Source organism: Podarcis gaigeae (assembly GCF_964106915.1).
Source record: "Podarcis gaigeae genome assembly, chromosome: 7".
Classification (NCBI taxonomy): domain Eukaryota; kingdom Metazoa; phylum Chordata; class Lepidosauria; order Squamata; family Lacertidae; genus Podarcis; species Podarcis gaigeae.
Window position 1 is genome coordinate 15,998,540 of NC_139683.1, and position 21,529 is coordinate 16,020,068.

Sequence of the window (21,529 nt, forward strand, 5' to 3'; positions counted from 1 at the left end):
TACTGTTTCTTCTTTTCTGTCTTCCTCTCTCAGACGGTCTTTGTAGGATACGGACCTTCGTTTAAATTCAGGGCAAAAGTGCCTCCTTTTGAGAATATAGAACTTTACAATGTGATGTGTGGTAAGTGGAAACACTCGTTCTTTCTTTCTTTCTTTCTTTCTTTCTTTCTTTCTTTCTTTCATTCTTCTGCTCTAGGACAACATTTTTCTTTTGAGCAGTTCTGTTGCAGACTGAAGAGCAGAATCCTATATTGTTGCCTCTCGCAGGGCGATCTGCCATGCTTCCTTAACTCCTGTTGCTCTGCCCCGGCTCCTGCCAACCTAGCAGTTCGAAAGCACACCAGTGCAAGTAGATAAATAAGTACTGCTGCGGCAGGAAAGTAAATGGCATTTGCGTGCACTCTGGTTTCTGTCACGGTGTCCCGTTGCGCCAGAAGCGGTTTAGTCCTGCTGGCCACATGACCTGGAAAGCTGTCTGTGGACAAACACCAGCTCCCTCGGACAGAAAGCGAGATGAGCGCCGTAACCCTTTAGTCGCCTTTGACTGGATGTAACTGTCCAGGGGTCCTTTACCTTTACCTTTACCTTAATCTTAACCTTAACCTGCCCTTCAGCAAAAGTGTTTTCTGTGTGGCTGACTAATAATAATAATAATACCCCAGCAATAATTAAAATTCAGATAATGTCACAACGGCCAGGAGTAAAACATGGTGGCCAGGTGAAATTGGCTTAAGCAGAGATTGAAAAGATGTTCACCTGATGCTGGGAAGACGGTTTCTGTCTCTCTGCCCATCTCTCCATCATCTATCCCTTTCCACACATGCCTCGAGGCATTGTGTGACATGCAATAAAAACAGTTAAAAGCAGCACAAGCAACAACACCAGATGAATTTAAAAACAATGCGAAGTAACAGCCATGGCAGAAACCTCTCCTAAAGAACAATTTCCTGGCGACACACCTTAAGTTGCTGCCTCGGGAGACAAGGGGCCATTCAGTTTGCAGCCTTGAAAGTGCCACGGCGAGCTGCCATGCGGAACTTAGTTTCATTCTATGCACCTTCCAGATCTCCTTGGATTAAAGCCTGCTCCTAACAACGGGACCCACGGAAGCTTAAATCACCTCCTGCGGAGCAACACGTATAAGCCAGTCATGCCAGAAGAAGTTACTCGGCCGCTCTATCCTGTGGCTACAACACCTTCGTCTGACTATGACCTGGGATGCACCTGTGAGGACAAGGTAAGGCCGTGGGAAGCTCTGGCTACTGGGAAGGTCCACCAGGCAATCGCCTCTGCAATGTCTGAAATGCTTCAGGGTGACCAGTGTGTAACGTGACCTGACAAGTGATACGAATCATTCTCTCCTGGACCGCCATTGAATGTGTCTCAGGCTGCTTGTAGTAGGCTGATTTCCCCCCTTGCAATGAGTAATACTCTGAACTGGTCTCCTCCCTGCCACTGCTGACAACAACAACAACAACAACAATTTTTTATTTATACCCCGCCCTTCCTGGTTCAAAAACCAGGCTCAAGGCAGCTAACAACAAATTTAAAACACTTTAAAACACTTAATTATAAAAGCAGCATAAAATACAGTATAAAAACATGAATAACAATAAAATTCAAAATTCAATTAGATAATCCCCAGGGCTAGCTGGCTGAATTAGTCCTACTTGGGTCAGTGAGGAGGCCAGGGGAGAATTAGCTGTGGGGTCTCAGAGCGGGTGATCTTCATAAAAGGGGAGGGGGAGGGAAGAGAAGGGAGATAAAAGACCAGGCTGAATTCAAATTAAAGGTCAGGCGGAATAGCTCTGTCTTACAGGCCCGACGGAAGGAAGTTAAATCCTGAAGGGCCCTAGTCTCATGGGACAGAGTCTCATGATGATGAGTAGGAGGCAGAGAGCAAGTTCCACTCCCTAGACTGGTTGTAAGGAGATGGGCGCTGGCTGAGGTTGATCTTGCTGGATCCAGTAGCACCCTGGAACCCAAGAAACCTCCAAGCTGTACCCCTTCCCCGGGAACCTCACTGAGTTTTTCTCAGTTTTTCTCCCTTAAAAAATACATGGAGCTGATGGAGGTAGATGGAAGAGTGATTCTCTGTCCCGCCTCCTGTTTCAGCTCTATGTGCCTTTCAATGATCAGGTTAATTCTACTGGATCTGACTTTTACCCAAGTTCATTGGGGAAGTGTTGCCTGTGTGTGTGTTTTTGTTTCGGCGGGAGCAAGGGAGGCGATCAAGGGGAAGGGGAGAGTATTCACAAAAGCAGCTGGTGCTTACAGCACTTGCTGAAAAATCCAAATGTCACAGTAAGCCCCCAAAGGTTGGTAACCCTTTAGTTTTTAAAAATCTAAGCCTTTGTATGTTTTTTTGCTGCAAAGGGAGCCAGTTTTCAAATGCTAAGATGATGTGGCATGCAGATTCCTGGAGAGATGGGGCCTGGAGTCTTGCCTAATGAAAGGTTCATGCCCGTGTCCTGCTATAAGGAGGCCTGCAGGGCAAAGCAGTTGGCTTGACTGCAGCTTGAACCTTGCACAAATCCATCCAACCCGTATGGTCAGTCTTCTCAGTTTAGCTGCATTGATTGGCCTGGGCATCCTACAAAGGAGAGAACTGTTCAGACACTCATCAAGAGAAGACCTTAGACAAAGAACTGAGCGGATTTTTTTTATAACCCCTTTTGATTTGGCATGCATGCAGAACTTTAGCAAATTCTTTCTTGTCAGTAGTTGCTTGCAAAGGGGTATAGCAGAGACGTGTCCTTACAAATTAGGAAATCTTACCCAGAGCCCTTCTGACAGGACTAGTCTTGCTTTGCAAGGTAAATATTGAGAATGGGAATAAGAGAATGTTCTCTTAGTCCGGCTGCCGATCTTTTAGTTCAGCTGCCAATCTCCTATGTGCTCTCTCTGTGTGCTTTCTCTTTTTTTAATAGAATAAGTTGGATGAACTCAATCGGCGTCTTTATGTCAAAGGAACGGAAGGTGAGGACACGGGGGCCAACTCAGTAAAATGAACCATTTTATTTCTCATGCTTAGCTTACTGCCAGTTTAACATGATAATAAACCAGCCAGCATCTTGTACATTTCTAACCAGGCAAATTTTGCTAGAAGTTGTTTAGAGAGCATATGTACCCCTTACCCAAATCACTTGCTATCTTTCTGGTCCCTTCTCTTCTGCCACATTTAATAGCTGCCGTGGCTGCGGTGCTATGGTGGCAGAGATCATAGCTGTGCCTGATTATTGTGGTTTGGTGGAGTTTAATTTTATAGGGACGTGGGTGGCGCTGTGGATAAACCCTCAGTGCCTAGGACTTGCCGATCATATGGTTGGCGGTTCGAATCCCCGCGGCGGGGTGAGCTCCCATTGTTCGGTCCCAGCTCCTGCCCACCTAGCAGTTTGAAAGTACTCTTAAATGCAAGTAGATAAATAGGTACCGCTTTATAGCGGGAAGGTAAACGGCGTTTCCGTGTGCTGCGCTGGTGCTGACTTGCCAGAGCAATTTCATCACGCTGGCCACGTGACCCGGAAGTGTCCTCGGACAGCGCCAGCTCCCGGCCTCTAGAGCGAGATGAGCACGCAACCCTAGAGTCGGACACGACTGGCCCGTACGGGCAGGGGTACCTTTACCTTTATATTTCTTTGCAAAGTGGCTTTTATACATTTATAAAATGTATGTGTTGTATTGTGTGGGTCCCAAGCACAATCTTCTGTATGTTGCAGATAACAAGCACCTCCTCTACGGTCGCCCAGCTGTTCTTTACCGTACAAAATACAGCATTTTGCACCACCACGACTTTGAAAGTGGCTACAGCGAAACATTCCTGATGCCTCTCTGGACGTCCTACACTATTTCAAAGCAGGTGACTGTTTTCCTGAATCTCTTAATGCATCCTATCAGACACATCATGGACTCGGCTGGATTGGTAAAGATAAAACAATTTATACATGTCGTATACACAATATAACACTGTGCCACACACTGTGGTGTGGAGTCCTGTTTTTCTCTACCTGTTCTCCCTGTTTAAAATTACAACGCTTTAAACTGAAACACTTCTTTGATGTGCTGAGATCCAGCCCATGTTTAAGTGGTTTTCCCCTAGTAAGACAGCCCTTTGAATACTAATGGACCTGCATGCAGCAGGAGAATATTTTTTTCTTCCATACAGTATTACATTTGAATTGTGGACCTTTGTGCCATTGCCAAAGTCCTAAAGGTGAACATTACAAATGAGCAAATAATGAAGGCATGTTTTGCACTGAGAGAGAGAGAGATTCTTTGGCACGATTGATTTGTACAGCACTATCTGTGTAGGCAGAACTGTGAAGGTCGTCCTCTGGCCTGAGTAGCCTTTAGTCCACATTTTGACAGAGAAAAGGAGAAGGGAGGAAGGGAGGACGGAGGCAAGGAGTAATAGGGAGGGAGCTTTTTAAGGACACAATGCCATTCAAAGGGCATATTTCCACCTTGAGGGTTTTTTTAGGATGCCTTTTGTTGTTTAGTCGTCTTAGTTGTCTCCGTGAACCCATGAACTAGAGCATGCCTTGGAAACTCTCACTTTCTTCTCAAAGCTTCTTCTCCTTTTTTTATGTCCATGGAGTTTTCTTGGAAAAATACTGGAGTGGTTTGCCAGTTCGTTCTCCAGGTGGATCACATTTAGTCTAAACTCTCGTCTACGACCTGTCTGCCTTGGGTGGCCCTGCACAGCATAGCTCAGAGCTTCTTTGAGTTATTCAAGCCCCTTCGCCACAACAAGGCAGTGATCCATGAAGGGGTTAGGATGCCTACTCGGGTCCAAAACACAGGAACAGCCCATCGCGTGTGCCCTGATCACCGCTTCTATTGACTCCAGGAACAAAGCTAGAAGGAGGCTCCCATTTACTGAGCCAGACCATTGGCGTATCTGGCTCAGTATTGTCCGCACTGATTGGCAGAGGCTGCCCAGGGTTTCAGGCAGGGAGTCTTTGCCAGCCTTACCTGGGAGATCCCAGGGATTGAACCTGGGACCTTCTGCATGCAAAGGAGATGCTCTGCCACTAAGCTATGGCCCCCTTCTCCCAAAGGCTACCCTCCATCTCTGTAAGCAGAATGCAACTGAAAGGGTTTGCCCTTCTTGGAAGCATTTAGCTAGCAACTGCCTCTCCCCTTATGAACCAACACACGGGCCCTGCAATCATCCTCTGAGGCCCTTCTTCCTGTGCCTCTTCCACGAGAAGTCCAGAGGCTTGCAACACAAGAATGGGCCTTTTCTGCAGTGGCTCCCCGTTTGGGGAATGCTCTCCCCAAAGAGGCTTACTGGGCACCTTCATTGCATACCCTTAGGCTCCAAGTGAAAACATTCCTCTTCTCCCAGGACTTTGGCTAATTAAAGAATCTATGGCCTTTTAAACTCTGTGTGTGGGGGGTTATCGTTTTTGTTTGTTGCTATGTTACTTCCCCCCTTCATTTTAAGATTGTAAACTGCCCTGTGATCCTTGGATGAAGAGCAGTATAGGAATCTGATAAATGAATAAAGTTGTGGGTAACAGGATTCTGGGTTTTCAGTCTAATCCAACAGAGCTCTCCTCCTGTACTCCAGGGTGCGAGATGGGGATTGGGTTTGCATTGGATATCTAAGTACGAAACATGCAGGAGGATAGGCTCTTTTAAGAAGTGGTGCACTTGGGTCGGTCTTTTTCTGAACAACAATGGAAGAGTAGGAATTAGAAGGGACTCCCTCCCTTGGCAGTTAAAGATGGTTGAATAGGTGGAGTTGGCAAAGCTGATGGGGAAGATCCAGAATCGGCGCAAAGAACTGTTTCAAAAGGACTGGAGCAAATTTATATTTTATTTGAAAGAAAATTGTAAACATTTTGTAGGTTTGAATTGAAACCTACTTGCCTTGAAAACGTTTGTAGGTTTGACTTGAAATGTTTGGTAATGTGAAAATAAGGAGCTGATTTACATATAAGAGGGTGAATGTTAAAAGTAGATATAAGGTAAAGAAGTGTTTATAGAAATGCAATAGTTTATAGAAATGGAAGTCAGAAGGAGGGAGGGGAAGGAGGTCAATGCTCGTTTTGAGCAATACTTTTAAGTTATGGATTTGTGTAATGAAAATAAAATGAAATATGGAAAACTCAATAAAAATTATATTTTTAAAAAAGGAAGAGTACTTGCTAGGGGATCCAGAAGCTCCATATTTTCCTGCTGAGAAATTCTGAATATTAAGCAGCATGTAAGAAAATGAAATAAACAGGAGTATTTCTTCTCCTTCTCCTTCTCCTTCTCCTTCTCCTTCTCCTCCTCCTTCTCCTTCTCCTTCTCCTTCTCCTTCTCCTTCTCCTTCTCCTTCTCCTTCTCCTCCTCCTTCTCCTCCTCCTTCTCCTTCTCCTTCTCCTTCTCCTTCTTCTCCTCCTTCTCCTTCTCCTTCTCCTTCTTCTCCTTCTCCTCCTTCTCCTTCTCCTTCTCCTTCTTCTTCTTCTCCTTCTCCTTCTCCTTCTCCTTCTCCTTCTCCTTCTCCTTCTCCTTCTCCTTCTCCTTCTCCTTCTCCTTCTCCTTCTCCTTCTCCTTCTCCTTCTCCTCCTCCTCCTCCTCCTCCTTCTCCTTCTCCTTCTCCTTCTCCTTCTCCTTCTCCTTCTCCTTCTCCTTCTCCTTCTCCTTCTTCTCCTTCTCCTTCTCCTTCTCCTTCTCCTTCTCCTTCTCCTTCTCCTTCTCCTCCTCCTCCTCCTCCTCCTCCTTTCAATGCAGGCAGAGGTGCCTGGAGCCACAGAGCAGCTGGCCAACTGTGTGAGGCCTGACCTGCGCATCTCTCCAAGCAATAGCCAGAGCTGCACGGCCTACAGAGTCGACAGACAAATGTCTTACGGATTCCTTTTCCCTCCCCGTAAGTTTAAATTTGGATATAGGGCATGGCGGCTACAGATTCTGATGCTCGCTGGCCATCTGTGCCAGTCCGAATGATGGTGATGAAACCTGAGCAGGGCTCCAAACAAGGGGAAGCAAAGGCATATGGGAAAGAACTCGCTGCTTTTGGTTGCTGCGGTTCCCACAGCTGAAGAGGCAAGCTGCTTCATAAGCTTGAGCAGCAGCAGCAGGTCTCTTTCAGTTTAATATCCTCCCAAGTGATCTCAGGCAATGCTGAGCACACACATGCTCTTCCCAATGCAGAATTCTGTGAAACCCTGCATCCTCTAACACTAACTTGAGATGATGTTAATTTACCAAAAGTAAATCTGATTTATTTTATATTACCTCTCGGTCTTCTGTTCCTTGGTACCAAGGTATATTTAGCACTGTCCCTTTAGGGATACAATATTATTTTGATATTATACTATCGTTTTGCTGGTGGTGTGCAAAAATCTATTCTGCAGTCAGACCCAGGTACGTGCTACAGGAAGGAAGAAGGGAGGTGCAGATTTCATGCAGCACAGCAGAAGAAAAACCGGAACCCATAAAAACGTGCCCAGAGGGTCCATGGCATCAGGGCAACCCAGTCAGATGGGCGGGGTACTTATTATTATCATCATCATTATCATCATCATTATTAGGTAAAAGGTAAAGGTACCCCTGCCCGTACAGACCAGTCGTGTCCAACTCTAGGGTTGTGCGCCCATCTCACTTAAGAGGCTGGGGGCCAGCGTTGTCCAGAGACACTTCCGGGTCACGTGGCCAGCGTGACGAAGCTGCTCTGGCGAGCCTGCACCAGCACAGCACACAGAAACACCATTTACCTTCCCGCTAGAAAGCGGTACCTATTTATCTACTTGCACTTAAGGGTGCTTTCGAACTGCTAGGTGGGCAGGAGCAGGGACCCCACCGCGGGGATTCGAACCGCCGACCATGCGATCGGCAAGCCCTAGGCGCTGAGGTTTTACCCACAGCGCCACCCGCGTCCCCCATCATCATTATCATCATGCAATTATCATGTTAATTGCACAGTGAATTAAATCCCCCCAACTAAATCTTTGTCCTTTTTGCGTGGTAATATCACAAATTTTGTGGTCTGTTTTTCGTATACCTAAAATCCTTTGCTTATTATCTACCCCACATTTTATTCAAAAAATTGCTTTGCACAGGTAGAAGGTGGAAAGATAAGTCCTTAGGATCCCTTCCCCCAGAAATTTTAAGATACTATGCTGGTTGTATTGGGTACATACACGCTTTTGCTGATCTTGCAGTTCCTATACTGGGGACCAAAAGGAGCTAATGTATTGGGGGGAAAGAGGGGGTTTCTAACTGGATCTGTGATGGGAGCAAAGGATTAACCCCCCTCCTTCCACAGTCCAGCTCCACCTCCCCCTGCCAATTGCTCCAACTATTTAGGTGTCTATTTTAATCTCTCTTGTACTATGGCAAACAAGGGGCGCGGGTGGCGCTGTGGGTTAAACCACAGAGCTTAGGACTTGCTGATCAGGTCGGCGGTTCGAATCCCCACGATGGGGTGAACTCCCGTTGCTCATTCCCTGCTCCTGCCAACCTAGCAGTTCGAAAGCACATCAAAGTGCATGTAGATAAATAGGTACCACTCCGGCGGGAAGGTAAACGGCATTTCCGTGCACTGCGCTGCTCTGCTTCACCAGAAGTGGCTTAGTCATGCTGGCCACATGACCCGGAAGCTATACGCCGGCTCCCTCGGCCAGTAAAGCGAGATGAGTGCTACTACCCCAGAGTTGGCCACTATCAGGGGTCCCTTTACCTTTACCTTTACTATGGCAAACATTGCATTTATTTTGGCTGTCTGCGTTTTGCTGCCAAAAGGAGTCCTTTTTCAGAGGACCAGGAACCAGCCAGTACTGTGTGTGCAGAAGCCTGGCCTTTACAGAGTCCAGGTGTGCCAACTTGGCCCCGCAACTGTGGATACCTGGGGTGCCACACTGCATGCATTGCCCTGGCGCTGAAATTTGTGGTTGCCCGGCCCCTTCATGGGGATTTTTGTGGGTGGGCAGGTACCCAGAGCCCCAGGGAGTTGGCACTTAGGCCAGCGTCTTCCCACATGGCAACTCCTTGAACGAGTTAAAGGAAGAGAAGCTCTACTTGCTAAGGCATTACCTACTAGGCCCTGGGATTAAGTGGCTGTACTGTCCTCTTCTCTTAGGAAGAGCACACAGAAGTCATAGAGAAGCATGCATGCATAACCAAATATCGGAAAGAGTGTCTTCTCAGGTGTTAAGGTCATCAGAAGGGGTTCTCTTGGTGGTTGCACCCAGGAATTTCTGAAAGTGGTGGCTGTTGCCCAGGGCATTTTCTGTGGCAGCCTCTGAGCTGTGGAGTCCCTGCCCCACAGACGTGGATCTGACACCTTCCTTACGTAGTTTTCATATGATGTTTGTCCTGTCCTTTAACAACTCACTTATCTATTTGTTTTTAACAGATTTTTATATTGCATTTTTTCTACTGTTGTAGCCTGTTCTGGGGTAGAGGGATGGTCAAGAAACCATCACTATTTGTGGTTGTTTTCTCCAAATACAGGGGATGTCTGTCCTTGCAGCATCTCAGTAGATACAATATCCACCAATATAAAGTAATCCCGACAGAATGTATCTTTTTCTCTTTCAGAACTCAGTTCCTCAGCAGATGCAAAATACGATGCTTTTCTAATAACGAATGTCATTCCGATGTATCCTGCCTTCAAAAGTACGTACTTGGTTCTGATCTGCATTGGTAAAACTCTGGCTCTGGCTCTTCGGCGCATGTGTCTCTCTTCAAAGGGGCAGTGAACAAGGAAAATAACTCATTTAGGGTGCAAGTTCTCTCCACGGGGCTTAAAAGTTGTCTGAGAACTTACTAGGTCTTTGTTGTTTAGTCGTTTAGTCATGTCCGACTCTTCATGAGCCCACATCTACTTTCAATGCCAGGGCAGAATCCTTAGGGAAAATGAGTCTACCTGGTAATTTCATCTACCTGGTAATTTCAACGTGCACCAGGAAGCAGAGAAAGATCAGATTGTGCGTGGATGTTTTACATCAGTACTTTTAATGTTACGTTTTCACAGTACCGTTCACAAACCTTCTCATAACTATAAAGTCCATGAAAGCATTGATCATAAAAATAACTCCCCAGCTATGATTTTATGACGGGCATTTGCATGCCATCCCATAATGTAATATGATTTATTAGCAGCTTGCAATAAATAAATAAAGTTAACCATAAAATCAAACTACAGAAACAAACATCACAAAACTGTCTTCCACTGCACCAAATTAAAACATAGATTTAAAACGTAGCTGCCCCCATCTGACTACATAAATTTGTTTACAAGGCCTGGTCTTTACGTTCCACTGAAAATGTGCCTCGGAAATGGCACCAGGTACCCTAGGAAAGCTATTCTATAACCAAGGTGCCATTACTGAAAAGACCCTCTCCCTGGTGACTATCTGCCACACTTTACTTGGGAGCTCCACCCAGAGCGCAACCTAGGAAGAGGATCTTAAGGTTTCGGTAGGTATATTTGAGAGAAGGCAATCTTTAGGTAACCTTTTCAAAGCTCTTAAGGGTTTTAAAGGTTAAAACCAGCACTTTAAATTGGGCCCAGAAACAGACTATGAATACAAAAACCAAAATCATGCAAACCGGAAATAATAATAATAATAAGAAGAAGAAGAAGAAGAAGAAGAAGAAGAAGAAGAAGAAGAAGAAGTTGTTTATATGCCTCCCATCTGACAGGGTTGCCCCAGCCATTCTGGTCAGCTTCCAACAAATTAAAACATCATACACAGTAGAACATCAAACATTTAAACATTCCCTATACAGGGCTCCCTTCAGATGTACTCTGAGAAGGAGGCACACTGAGCTGAAGAAGACAGCAGAGGAGCTCCTCCAGATGAATTGTTTATTTGAGCATTCATCCTAATTTGCTTGCATGAAGCTATATGCCTTCCTGTCAATCAATGGCCGTCCCATACTTTTTAATGTGCTTCCCCATCACTTTCCTAACTGCAAGAAGCCTAGATTATTATTATTTTACAAGTGGATTTGATGTGACTGAGCACTTTTAAACCACTTGAATTGCAAAACCGTGAGTTTCCAGTGTGCAATTTAATCCCTCCCTAGGAATGCCGACAGACTGGCAGCGACTCATGAGCGAGTCTGTAAAAGCCTTGGTGCCTAAATGGGGCCATTGTAGGCACTTCTTGCCTGCGGAAGGCATCCTAAAAAAACACAAAAAACAGCACAGGGCAAATAGCATGATCCACCTAAAAGCACAATGTTGGGGAACTACAGTTGGCATCTATGTGTGCCTGCATGCGTAAGGTCATGTGTAAGGACAGCAAAAGAAACCCATCCTGTTTTTGTAGACAAGAACAATGCGATATCTGTGTGGTGCCCATTGCAATGCCAGCCTCGGAGTGGCACTGTGTATTTCCTTTGTTTTGGACTGGCCAGAGGGAGGGAAATGAGAGAACAAAACATGGGAGCAGGAAAATAAAAATAAAAACAGAAAAATAAATAAAATGAATTTGTATGATCTGCAAGACAGAGCTGTCCACCAGGCCTTTGGTCAGGGCGAGCCTGACTCCCTCCTTTGGCAATCTTTACAGAACTTAAGCTTATGGTTGCCATCAATTTGATTTTAATTAATTTTTATAATGAAATGTTTTAGAATGTTGCACTATTTAATGTTGTTAGCCGCCCTGAGCCCGGCTTCGGCTGGGGAGGGCGGGATATAAATAAAATTTATTGTTATTATTATTATTACGATACAATATCTTTATTGTCATTGTCCCTTGCGGAACAATGAAATTGAAAAACTACATAAAACTACATAAAAACTACATAAAACTACATAAAAACTACATAAAACATTCAAAAATATCTAAAAACTCTAAAACCCCATTTTAAAATACACTATACTACAGAGACCCCTTATGCTGCGTTTAGAACCAGAATTGCATTAGCGTAAAAACTGTTTTTCAGGCGGCTAGTCCTGGCCTTTATAACCCTATACCTTCTTCCAGAAGGCAGAAGCTGAAAGAGATCATTTCTGGGGTGTGTACTATCCTGAGCTATCTCTGCCACTTTCTTATGGCACCTGGAAGCATAGATTTGATCTAAGGTGGGAAGAGTGCACCCAATAATTCTCTCTGCAGTCTTTACAACCCTGGATAGCATTATCTTGGATATTTGACCCAAAAGCATGGGAAGTGATGCTTTGAATACTGTGCCAGGTTTTTGAATATGAATGCATAAACACAGAATTGGTGGATTATGTACTATGTTTTTAAAAAGAATTGTCCTTGAGAATTATGGTTTTAGAATTGTTAGTTAATGTAATCCCAGTAGCATGATAATGCAGCCGTATATATAATTTCTATCAATAAAAACATCCCTTAACCTCCTGGTTATAGCCGTCCATATAATTTCTATCAATAAAAACATCCCTTAACCTCCTGGTTATAGCGATGCAGATTAGTATAAATTTCCTGACAGCCCCACTTTGTCAATTCCAGAAAATGACCAAGGTCCGTGTTGTGTGGTCTAGTCAAACAAGCTCCGATTCTCACTTTTTTTGTTAAAACGAATTACTAGCAAAATGCCCATAATAGTGGTGGACTTGGGTGTGTGTTGAGACTTTGCTGGTGTATTACAAACCACCCTTAGGGGTGTGCTGTGCACTCTGTGTGCTGCAGGTATGCATTGTGCCAGTATGGGAATCCCAATTGTGAGGGCTGTCCGGTGTCAGTGCTCACAGCAGTGCTTTGCATGTTCCATATGGGAATGAGCTGCAATCACTCAATATATGCAAGAGACTAAAAGGTGTAGCTGAATGAAGTGTAAGGGGCTAACTATGCTCCCTGCCTCTGGTGAACCTGGTCAGTGATAACTTCCCCTCTACCATATATATACAGTGGTACCTCGGGTTACATACGCTTCAGGTTACAGACTCCGCTAATCCAAAAATAGTACCTCAGGTTAAGAACTTTGCTTCAGGATGAGAACAGAAATCCTGCGGTGGCAGCAGGAGGCCCCATTAGCTAAAGTGGTATCTCAGGTTAAGAACAGTTTCAGGTTAAGAACAGACCTCCAGAACGAATTAAGTTCTTAACCAGAGGCACCACTGTAGAATCAACAGAAGTTTCTCTTTCTTAATCTACATGAGAAGTGACTTTTATAAACCACATTTCCTCTTATTGCTTTTAATTTGCGCTCTCTCTCTCGCTCTCTCTCTCTTAAATTCAGAGGTGTGGAATTACTTCCAACGGGTTTTGGTGAAGAGATATGCCATTGAGCGGAACGGAGTCAATGTTATAAGTGGCCCGATCTTTGATTACGACTTTGATGGTTTGCATGACACGCCGGACAAGATAAAGCTGTAAGAATCTTCTCCTCTAGGCTGGAGTCTCTTTTGAATGGCAACTTGAACTGAACACTGGGACTTAGCTTTGCATGCCATAAAGTAAAGGTACCCCTGACCGTTAGGTCCAGTCGCAGACGACTCTGAGGTTGCTCACTCATCTCGCTCTATAGGCCAAGGGAACCGGTGTTTGTCCACAGACAGTTTCCGGGTCATGTGGCCAGCATGACTAAGCCGCTTCTGGCGAACCAGAGCAGTGCATGGAAACACCGTTTACCTTCCCGCTGGAGCGGTACCTATTTATCTACTTGCACTTTGACATGCTTTCGAACTGCTAGCTTGGCAGGAGCAGGGACCGGGCAACGGGAGCTCACCCCGTCGCGGGGATTCAAAACTGCTGACCTTCCGATCAGCAAGCCCTAGGCTCTGTGGTTTAGACCACAGTGCCGGATTGTGCTATTACAGGCATGTCCAACTTAAAGTAGGCTTTGATCTGTGATCCAATATAAAAACTGGCAGTGATCTACCACCCAGGGATGGTTGCAGGGTGGGCGGCCGCTGGCTGCTTCCCCCAAGGTGGCAGGGATAGAGGGCAGATGGGCGCTGGCTGCTTCCCCGACAATGTCTCCAATGGAGGGTGAGTGGTGATTGACCAGAATTCATCGCAGGATCTACTCGCCATTCATGGTCGATGCGTAGGACAAGGTGGTGCTATTAGACATGGCACCATTAGACAGGGAAAACTTCTTGCTCCGTTGGGTCCAAGCGCTGGCCCAGCCCATGTCCAAGCCTGCATCCCTATCTGCTAATCATGCATGCAGGCTAGGATCCGGCTTCTGATAGGTGCCACAGGCTTACACCCACGCCACCTTATCCAGACAGGGCACTGATGCTGCGATTCCCCTGTCGGGTTCTTAGAAGCACCTCTGCCATCCTCTAACACTGCTGCACCGAAAGGGGTGACCAGACTTCTTGGACGTTTGCTCCTTTTGGAAGATTCCTACTGACTTGTTCAGGCGGTGACTTCCCCAGAATCACATTGGCTCAGGAAATAATGCAAGCTGTGTGCAAATTTTTTAAAAAAACTCATGCCCTACAATAACACCTAGAGCAGTGCACAGTGTAGCATTTCAGCATTAAAGACAAAGTGCTTTAAAACAGTGTAAAACCAAAACCAACTCATAAAAATAAAAGGGTATTGGCAAATTGCCCCAAGTTTGAGAGGTGACCTACTGAACCTCTCTGGGGCAGAAGTTTCACAAGCTGCATGCTGCAATCTAAAAGACCCTGTCTCTCATCCCAACCTATCGTGCTTCTGGAAGTGATGGGATGCATAGCTCAATTTATTAGACAGGCACACAGGATCCTATGGGAGGAGATGATGCTCTGCAAACACCTGTAGCCTGAGTGACAGAGCATCTGCTTTCAATGCAGAAATCCAAGGCTCACTTGCTGGCCTCTCGACATAGAGCTGGGAATGTCTGGAACCCTGGAGAGCTACTGCCAGTCAGTGTAGACAATACAGTCATACCTCATGTTACGTTTGCTTCATGTTACGTTCTTTCAGGTTACATCCCACAGTGACCTGGAAGTACCGGAAAGGGTTACTTCTGGGTTTCACCACTCACGCATGCACCGAAGCACAAAATGATGTCACGCGCATGCACAGAAGTGGCAAATCGCAACCCGTGCGTGCACAGACGCGTCGCTGTGGGTTGCACTCTTTTCATGTTGCAAACGGGCCTCTGGAACAGATCCCGTTCGCAACCAGAGCTACCACTGTATTGAGCTAGACAGACTGTTTCCTGTGCTTCAGATATCCTGGTACCAAATTGTGTAGCACTTTTCAGGTCAGCATCAGAACTTTGAATTGTTCCCAGAGAGATCACTTTCATGTGCACTCACTTGCAAAACTTGGGCTCTCTGATACAATTGGCAAAGCAGGCTCCAGGAGTCAATCTGGCAGCCATATTTTGCACCGGCTTCCAAATGCTTTTCAGAACAAGCTCCAAATGGAGCACACTGTGTGTGCACAGGGCAAAACACTTGTCGAGCTGGAGAAGAATTTGGGGGATTTCTGCAATGTTCTCCTCAGCTTTGAATTGAACATTTACAAGCTTCTGAGCCTTCTGCTCAGGTCCAAACCCAGTGAGTTTCACCAGCATCTCTACTTCACTTGGTAACCTTAACTAAACCATTAGTCCAAAACACTTGTATCTCATGCCAAAATACCAGTCAGTATTGCTGAGTTTTCTACAGCTCCGAAAGATATTTTTACGCGCTTTCTATGCCTTTCTGATTAGGTGTTTCCCCTCTTGAAAAGGATGAAATATCAAAACGTGATAGTGATAAATGCAGTTGTATTTGTGGTGGGGCTTTTTGCTTTGGATATTTTAACACACCTGTTTCCTTACATGTGTGAAGAGGATTTTGTCATCATTCTAGAAGGAACCTTCCAAGTGTTGTTGAACTCCCAAACCCACAGCATTCCTGCTGGCCATGACAGCTGTTGAAGTCCAGCAACATATTCTGGAAAACCTAGTATCCCAACTTTTGTTGCAAAAACTTGATATGCTATAAATCCTTTTTAATAGGTAGCTGAACTGGGGGCTGTTATTTACCCAAAATCTGTTTCAAAATGTCCTTTAGGTATGTTTGTAATTTTAAAAAATAACCAAAACCCCTCTCCTTTCTTCTAGGTATGTGGAAGGAAGTTCAATCCCAGTCCCAACCCATTACTACAGTATTATAACAAGTTGTTTAGATTTCACTCAGCCAGCTGACAAGTGTGATGGACCACTGTCTGTTCTGTCATATATATTCCCACACCGTCCGGACAATGATGAGAGTTGCTTTGTAAGTTCAAACAGATACCTTTGCTTTTTTTCTTATGAAACCAGGAAACAGGAAGAAAAGAGGGAGTAATTTCCTGTCTTGTTCGGCTGCAGTGATGTTCTGTCTGTTTGTTCTACCTGATGAAGTTCAGGAATTCTGTAACTGAGCTAAAAGTCCACAAAGAGAAACTTTCAGCCCATGCTTTGGAGGTGGGGAATTTCGCTCCCTTGCATTTTGGTGCAGGGGGGGTGCAAATGGGGTGAATTTCAGAGGACGGGGAGCAAAATTTGCTGACACATCACCTTGTTTTGCAGATGTTGGCAACCAGTGTGTATTCGTTTAATTCTGAAAGAGAAAAGAAATAGGAAAGAGCTGTATTCATATTTTATTTTGATTTCATAAATCGGAATTACAACTTTATCCCAGATAAAGTTTATTCCCACTTCAGATTTTAATTTGTTTTGACATTTTTTGTTAGTTTGGAAAATTATTGAGAACAATGAAACAAATGTGACTGCAGTGAACATGTTTTGAAATGAATTTAATGACCAAATACTGAAACAGAAGCAGGGTTTAATAATGAGAAGAAGTGATGCCACAAGAACAGCAGCAATTTTGTAATCCCAAAGTTCTAATAATCAGAGAATTATCCAGCACTAATTTGAATAATTCAGGGTGATAAATTGTGAATGTTCATGAACATGGCCAACCAGGTTGAAAACAACAAGAAAATAACTTATAAAAACATGCTAGAATTCTCTCTCTCTCTCTCTCTCTCTCTCTCTCTCTCTCTCTCTCTCTCCCAGTAAAGCATGTTAAATCACTGAACTTGTTAAGTTGTGGGCGAACATATCAGGCAACACAGCAATTCTTCCAAAGCAGCTCTTTATTTGTAAGCTGAAACAGAACTGAACTGAGGAGCTCAAGTCAGCCTGCTTATATAGAGCTCCACTAGAATGCAACAGTAACCATTTTCTGTAACTAGCCAATCACTGAACGTCACTTTCGATCCTTCATTTGCATACAAACTATCCAATCACTGAACGTCACTTTCGATCCTTCATTTGCATAACTATCTAGAGTATCCCCCTGCTGGCCCAGGGTGAGAACTTCAGTACATAACAGAACTATGCAAAAGTATGCAGTTCATTAATTTCTATATACAGGCAACTCTGAATTTACGTAGGGGTTACGTTTTGGGGGTGGTACCTAAAGCCAAAATTGCCTATAGTCAAAACACATTGGGTGCTGTGGCGGGTGGGATGACCAACACACACACACACACACACACACATGCATTTCCAGATGTTGTTAGACTGCAACTTCTATCATCCAGCAGGCCAGTGGTCAAGAACGCTGAAAGTTGCAGTGCAACAACATCTGGGGAACCAAGACTGGGAAAGGCTACTTTTGAGATGTAAGACTCCCAAGAAACACAGGTAAGCAATCACAGACTACTTAACACTGAAAGTACTCTGGGCTTGCTTACCTGTGTTCCTCACAAGTGATGCTTATTAAGCCTATTTACACAGCAGAAGAGTTCCATTGTGAAAACAGGCGTAGGCAGCTGTATTTGCCATCTGCTTCTGTTGATTTAATCATGTAGATATTTGCACTCAGGTTCTTTCTGATGTGAACAGTTTGGGGGGGGTGTCTCTCCTCTAAGCACTCTTAAGGACTTGGATGAACCATTTAACACATCCATACTTGGCTATAGAGGTGCTACTTCTTCACAATTAATCATTGCAAGTAGTAGCGATCATCTCTAGAGTCTAGAGTGCTATCAATAAAGAGGAGAAGAAGTAATGTCATTTCTCAAGGGGAGAGGAGAGGTAAATAGGGATGGAGGCAAATGCAGTTTATAGATTCTCTAACAACAAATTGTAAGTTGTGTGTGTGTGAGAGAGAGAGGTGTATACGCACTTGTACAAGTATAATGTATGCAAGGTACATTTTGAGCAGAGGGTCAGAAAAGAGCAGGTATTTAACTGTTCTAATTGCTGGTGGTTCATTGTTTAAAACAACCCCCTTCCACAAACACAGAACTGCGCGTCCCCCCAAATATGTTTGCTTGTGTGTGCTTTTACGGAGGCGACTAGAAAACAGCAAGAGCACAAAGCAACCCTTTTCTTCCTGCCAGACCTCTCTTTTAAAATCTCAGTAGTTGGAGCAGGCGATGCAGGTTTCCTGGGGAAAATATTTTATTTTCAGTTTGCATCAGAGTTAACATTCTGATGTCCTGGAATGGCGGGCGGGGGAAAATATTTGACTCACAAAACAATGTCTTAAATATGTGAAATATACTCGGAGTCCTGCAGTGATTTCATGCTCTTTATTGCAGCTTGTAAAACAGTGATTGAATTGCCCCCCAAACCTCAGGCTTTTATATACATTAGTTACACAATGAGTCCCATCTGATTGGCTGATTTTGCTTCCCTCCTGGAGCCTGATTGGTCTTTTCCTGTAGGCCAATCAGTTGTTGCATTCTGGGATCCTACTTGCCTATTGTTCTAGGATCCAAGCTTAGTAGATAACAATATGTACCGTATTTTTCGCCCTATAGGACGCACTTTTCCCCCTCCAAAAATGAAGGGGAAATGTGTGTGTGTGTCCTATGGGGCGAATGCAGGCTTTCGCTGAAGCCTGGAGAGCGAGAGGCGTCGGTGCGCACTGACCCCTCTCGCTCTCCACGCTTCAGGAGGTTATCTGCAAGCCTTGGGAGCCCTGTGCTTCGCGCAAATGTCCGCAAGCCTTGGGAGCTTGGCGGGAGTTCTCGCCAGGCTCGCAAGTCTTGCGGGCAGCAACCTGCAGCCTGAAGCAGGGGGCGCACTCCGGAGTGCACCTCGTGCTTTGCGCAAATGTCTGCATAATCCCCCCCCTTTATCCCCCCCCAAAAAAACAATTAAGTGCGCCCTATAGGGCGAAAAATACGGTAACTGCTCTGGATTTTCAAGATAGTTTCAAATGACACAGCACCACCTGGTGGCTGCATACAAACTTCCAATATGGCAGTTGCATCCATGTGGGGAGCCAATCGCCTTCTGTAGGGCCTAGAGGTAAAGCCAACCTTTGCTAGCCTCTTGGTGACAGCAGTGTGGTTGGAATCACTTCACAGCCATGTAGAACCAGGCTGCGTGACGCTACGTGTTGTGTGAAATACGACATTTAGGTTTAGAAGGCAGCTTTAGACAGGGATCCTTACATTTTTTTAGTAGTCAGCATTTTATATTAAATATTGCCATGAAATACAAAAAATCTGGAACAAATGTTGAATAGCGAATGGGAGCCGAAGTATTCAAAACCAACCTGGTGCTAGGATAGCATGAGACAATCTCGGGGTTGTATGTTTTAGCTCCACGTTGAATAATAATAATAATAATAATAATAATAATAATAATAATAATAATAATAATAATTTATTTATACCCCGCCCATCTGGCAGGGCTTCCCCAGCCACTCTGGGCAGCTTCCAACAAAACATTAAAATACAGTAATGCATCAAACATTTAAAACTTCCCTTTTAATGCCTTCAGAGGTCTTCTAAAAGTCTGGTAGCTGTTGTTCTCTTTGACATCTGGTGGGAGGGCGTTCCACAGGGCGGGTGCCACTACTGAGAAGGCCCTCTGCAAATTCCTGCATTTGCAGGGGCTTGGACTAGATCACCCTCGTGATCCCTTCCAACTCTACAGCTCATGGGTAGGCAAACTAAGGCCCGGGTGGTGGATCCGGCCCAATCGCCTTCTCAATCCAGCCCACGGATGGTCCGGGAATCAGCTTGTTTTTACATAGGTAGAATGTGTCCTTTTATTTAAAATGCATCTCTGGGTTATTTGTGGGCCATAGGAATTCGATCATTTCCCCCCCAAAAAAATAGAGTCCGGCCCCCCACAAGGTCTGAGGGACAGTGGACTGGCCCCCAAGTTTGCTGAGCCCTGCTACAGCTCTACGATTCTATGAGACGCCAACTTCCCCTGCAGGTTCTTCTTAACAAATCACAAACCCTCTCTTTATAAAGGCCATAGTTTAAGTAAAATAAATTATGGAGAGTGGGACACTCACTTAAGAAGGGAGAGTGCATGTCTGAATGAATGAATGAAACTTTATTTGCGTCAGCAATCGGCCATAGCAACAAAAGAACATTGCGGTATACGCAGAACAAAATAAAATAGTCACATTGCCTTTCAATTCCAGAACTCCTCTGAGGACGAATCCCGGTGGGTTGAAGAGCTCTTGAAAATGCACACCGCCAGAGTACGTGACATTGAGCAGCTCACAAGCTTGGATTTCTTCCGGAAGACCAGCCGAAGCTACACAGAAATCCTCTCTTTAAAGACATATCTGCATACATTTGAAAGCGATATTTAACCTTCCTCTTTAAACTCAGCCCATCCATCCTCTCATGAAGTGGTGTATATTTTTATATTATATTTATTAATTTGAAACAGGACATTAAAATTATTAGTCGTATTTTTTGTTTGTTTGTTAATCTTGCATCAAATCTTAAAATATATTAAAGTCTTGTGTCAGTTGTTTTTGATTTTATTTTATTTTTAATGTAGGGTGTATGTTTTGGTCTCTCCCTGTCCGCCTCCCCCCTCCCTTGCCCCCAAGCTGAGATTTTTGGATGCTTGCTGACACTCAAGTCTCTTGGTCAAAGCTTTTTCAAATGGTGCTTCAGAGTTGATTAATTACTTGGAGGAAACCTTTTAATTTTTCCAGCACTCCCTTACCTTCTGGTTTTTTTGGTTTTTTGTTTAGTCCTGTACTGTGTATCAAACATGTAAAATGACAATTACTGTTAACTATGTGATAGACATATTTAAGCTCCATAGAGAATAGAAACTTAAATATAATAAAACCACACATTCAGGTTTTTTTACTTTGTGTTCCTTTCTCGCACAGTGTTTTGAAATTCTGGATGTCAGAGTCTTTCCCCTTAGGTTGGGTTTCCAACCTGCTACTCTGTGGCTCCAACAGGACATAAACTTACTGCATGGACTTAAATATGACCCTCCAGTTTTAAATGCAGCAGACTGAACATCCGTGGAAAAATTTAATTAATTCAGGTAACATGGTGAGGTCAGAGGGTGGAGCTATAATGCCCTAACCCAGGCTTCCTCAACCTCAGCCCTCCAGATGTTTTTGGCCTACAACTCCCATGATCCCTAGCTAGCAGGACCAGTGGTCAGGGATGATGGGAATTGTAGTCTCAAAACATCTGGAGGGCCAAGGTTGAGGAAGCCTGCCCTAAACGCTTTGAAATGCTGCTGTCACTTTCAAGAAGCCCTGCCCAGGGATAGGGGGATAAATTTGATTCAATTCATGTTCATAGGCAAATCTCCACCTAATTCACACTTCCCAAAACATTACGTGAACCAAAATGCAGCCATCTTTGAAATTTGCACCTCTCCGAATTCTGAGGTG

At 44.5% G+C, this 21,529-nt stretch overlaps 1 protein-coding gene across 6 annotated transcripts in view; it reads left to right on the top strand.

Annotated features, from left to right (window-relative positions):
- The window catches only part of ENPP2 (ectonucleotide pyrophosphatase/phosphodiesterase 2), an 88,686-nt gene extending 67,707 nt beyond the window's left edge, over positions 1–20,979 (top strand). For all 6 annotated transcript variants that reach the window (XM_083749082.1, XM_083749079.1, XM_083749080.1 and 3 more), the window contains 9 exons: positions 34–121; positions 1,065–1,237; positions 2,931–2,979; positions 3,720–3,859; positions 6,727–6,862; positions 9,535–9,612; positions 13,156–13,288; positions 15,970–16,126; positions 20,297–20,979. In XM_083749082.1, the coding sequence (XP_083605208.1) occupies positions 34–121; positions 1,065–1,237; positions 2,931–2,979; positions 3,720–3,859; positions 6,727–6,862; positions 9,535–9,612; positions 13,156–13,288; positions 15,970–16,126; positions 20,297–20,470 (1,128 nt within the window). In that variant the 3' untranslated portion in view covers positions 20,471–20,979. The remainder of the gene's footprint in view (positions 1–33; positions 122–1,064; positions 1,238–2,930; positions 2,980–3,719; positions 3,860–6,726; positions 6,863–9,534; positions 9,613–13,155; positions 13,289–15,969; positions 16,127–20,296) is intronic.
- Positions 20,980–21,529: the final 550 nt, after the last annotated feature.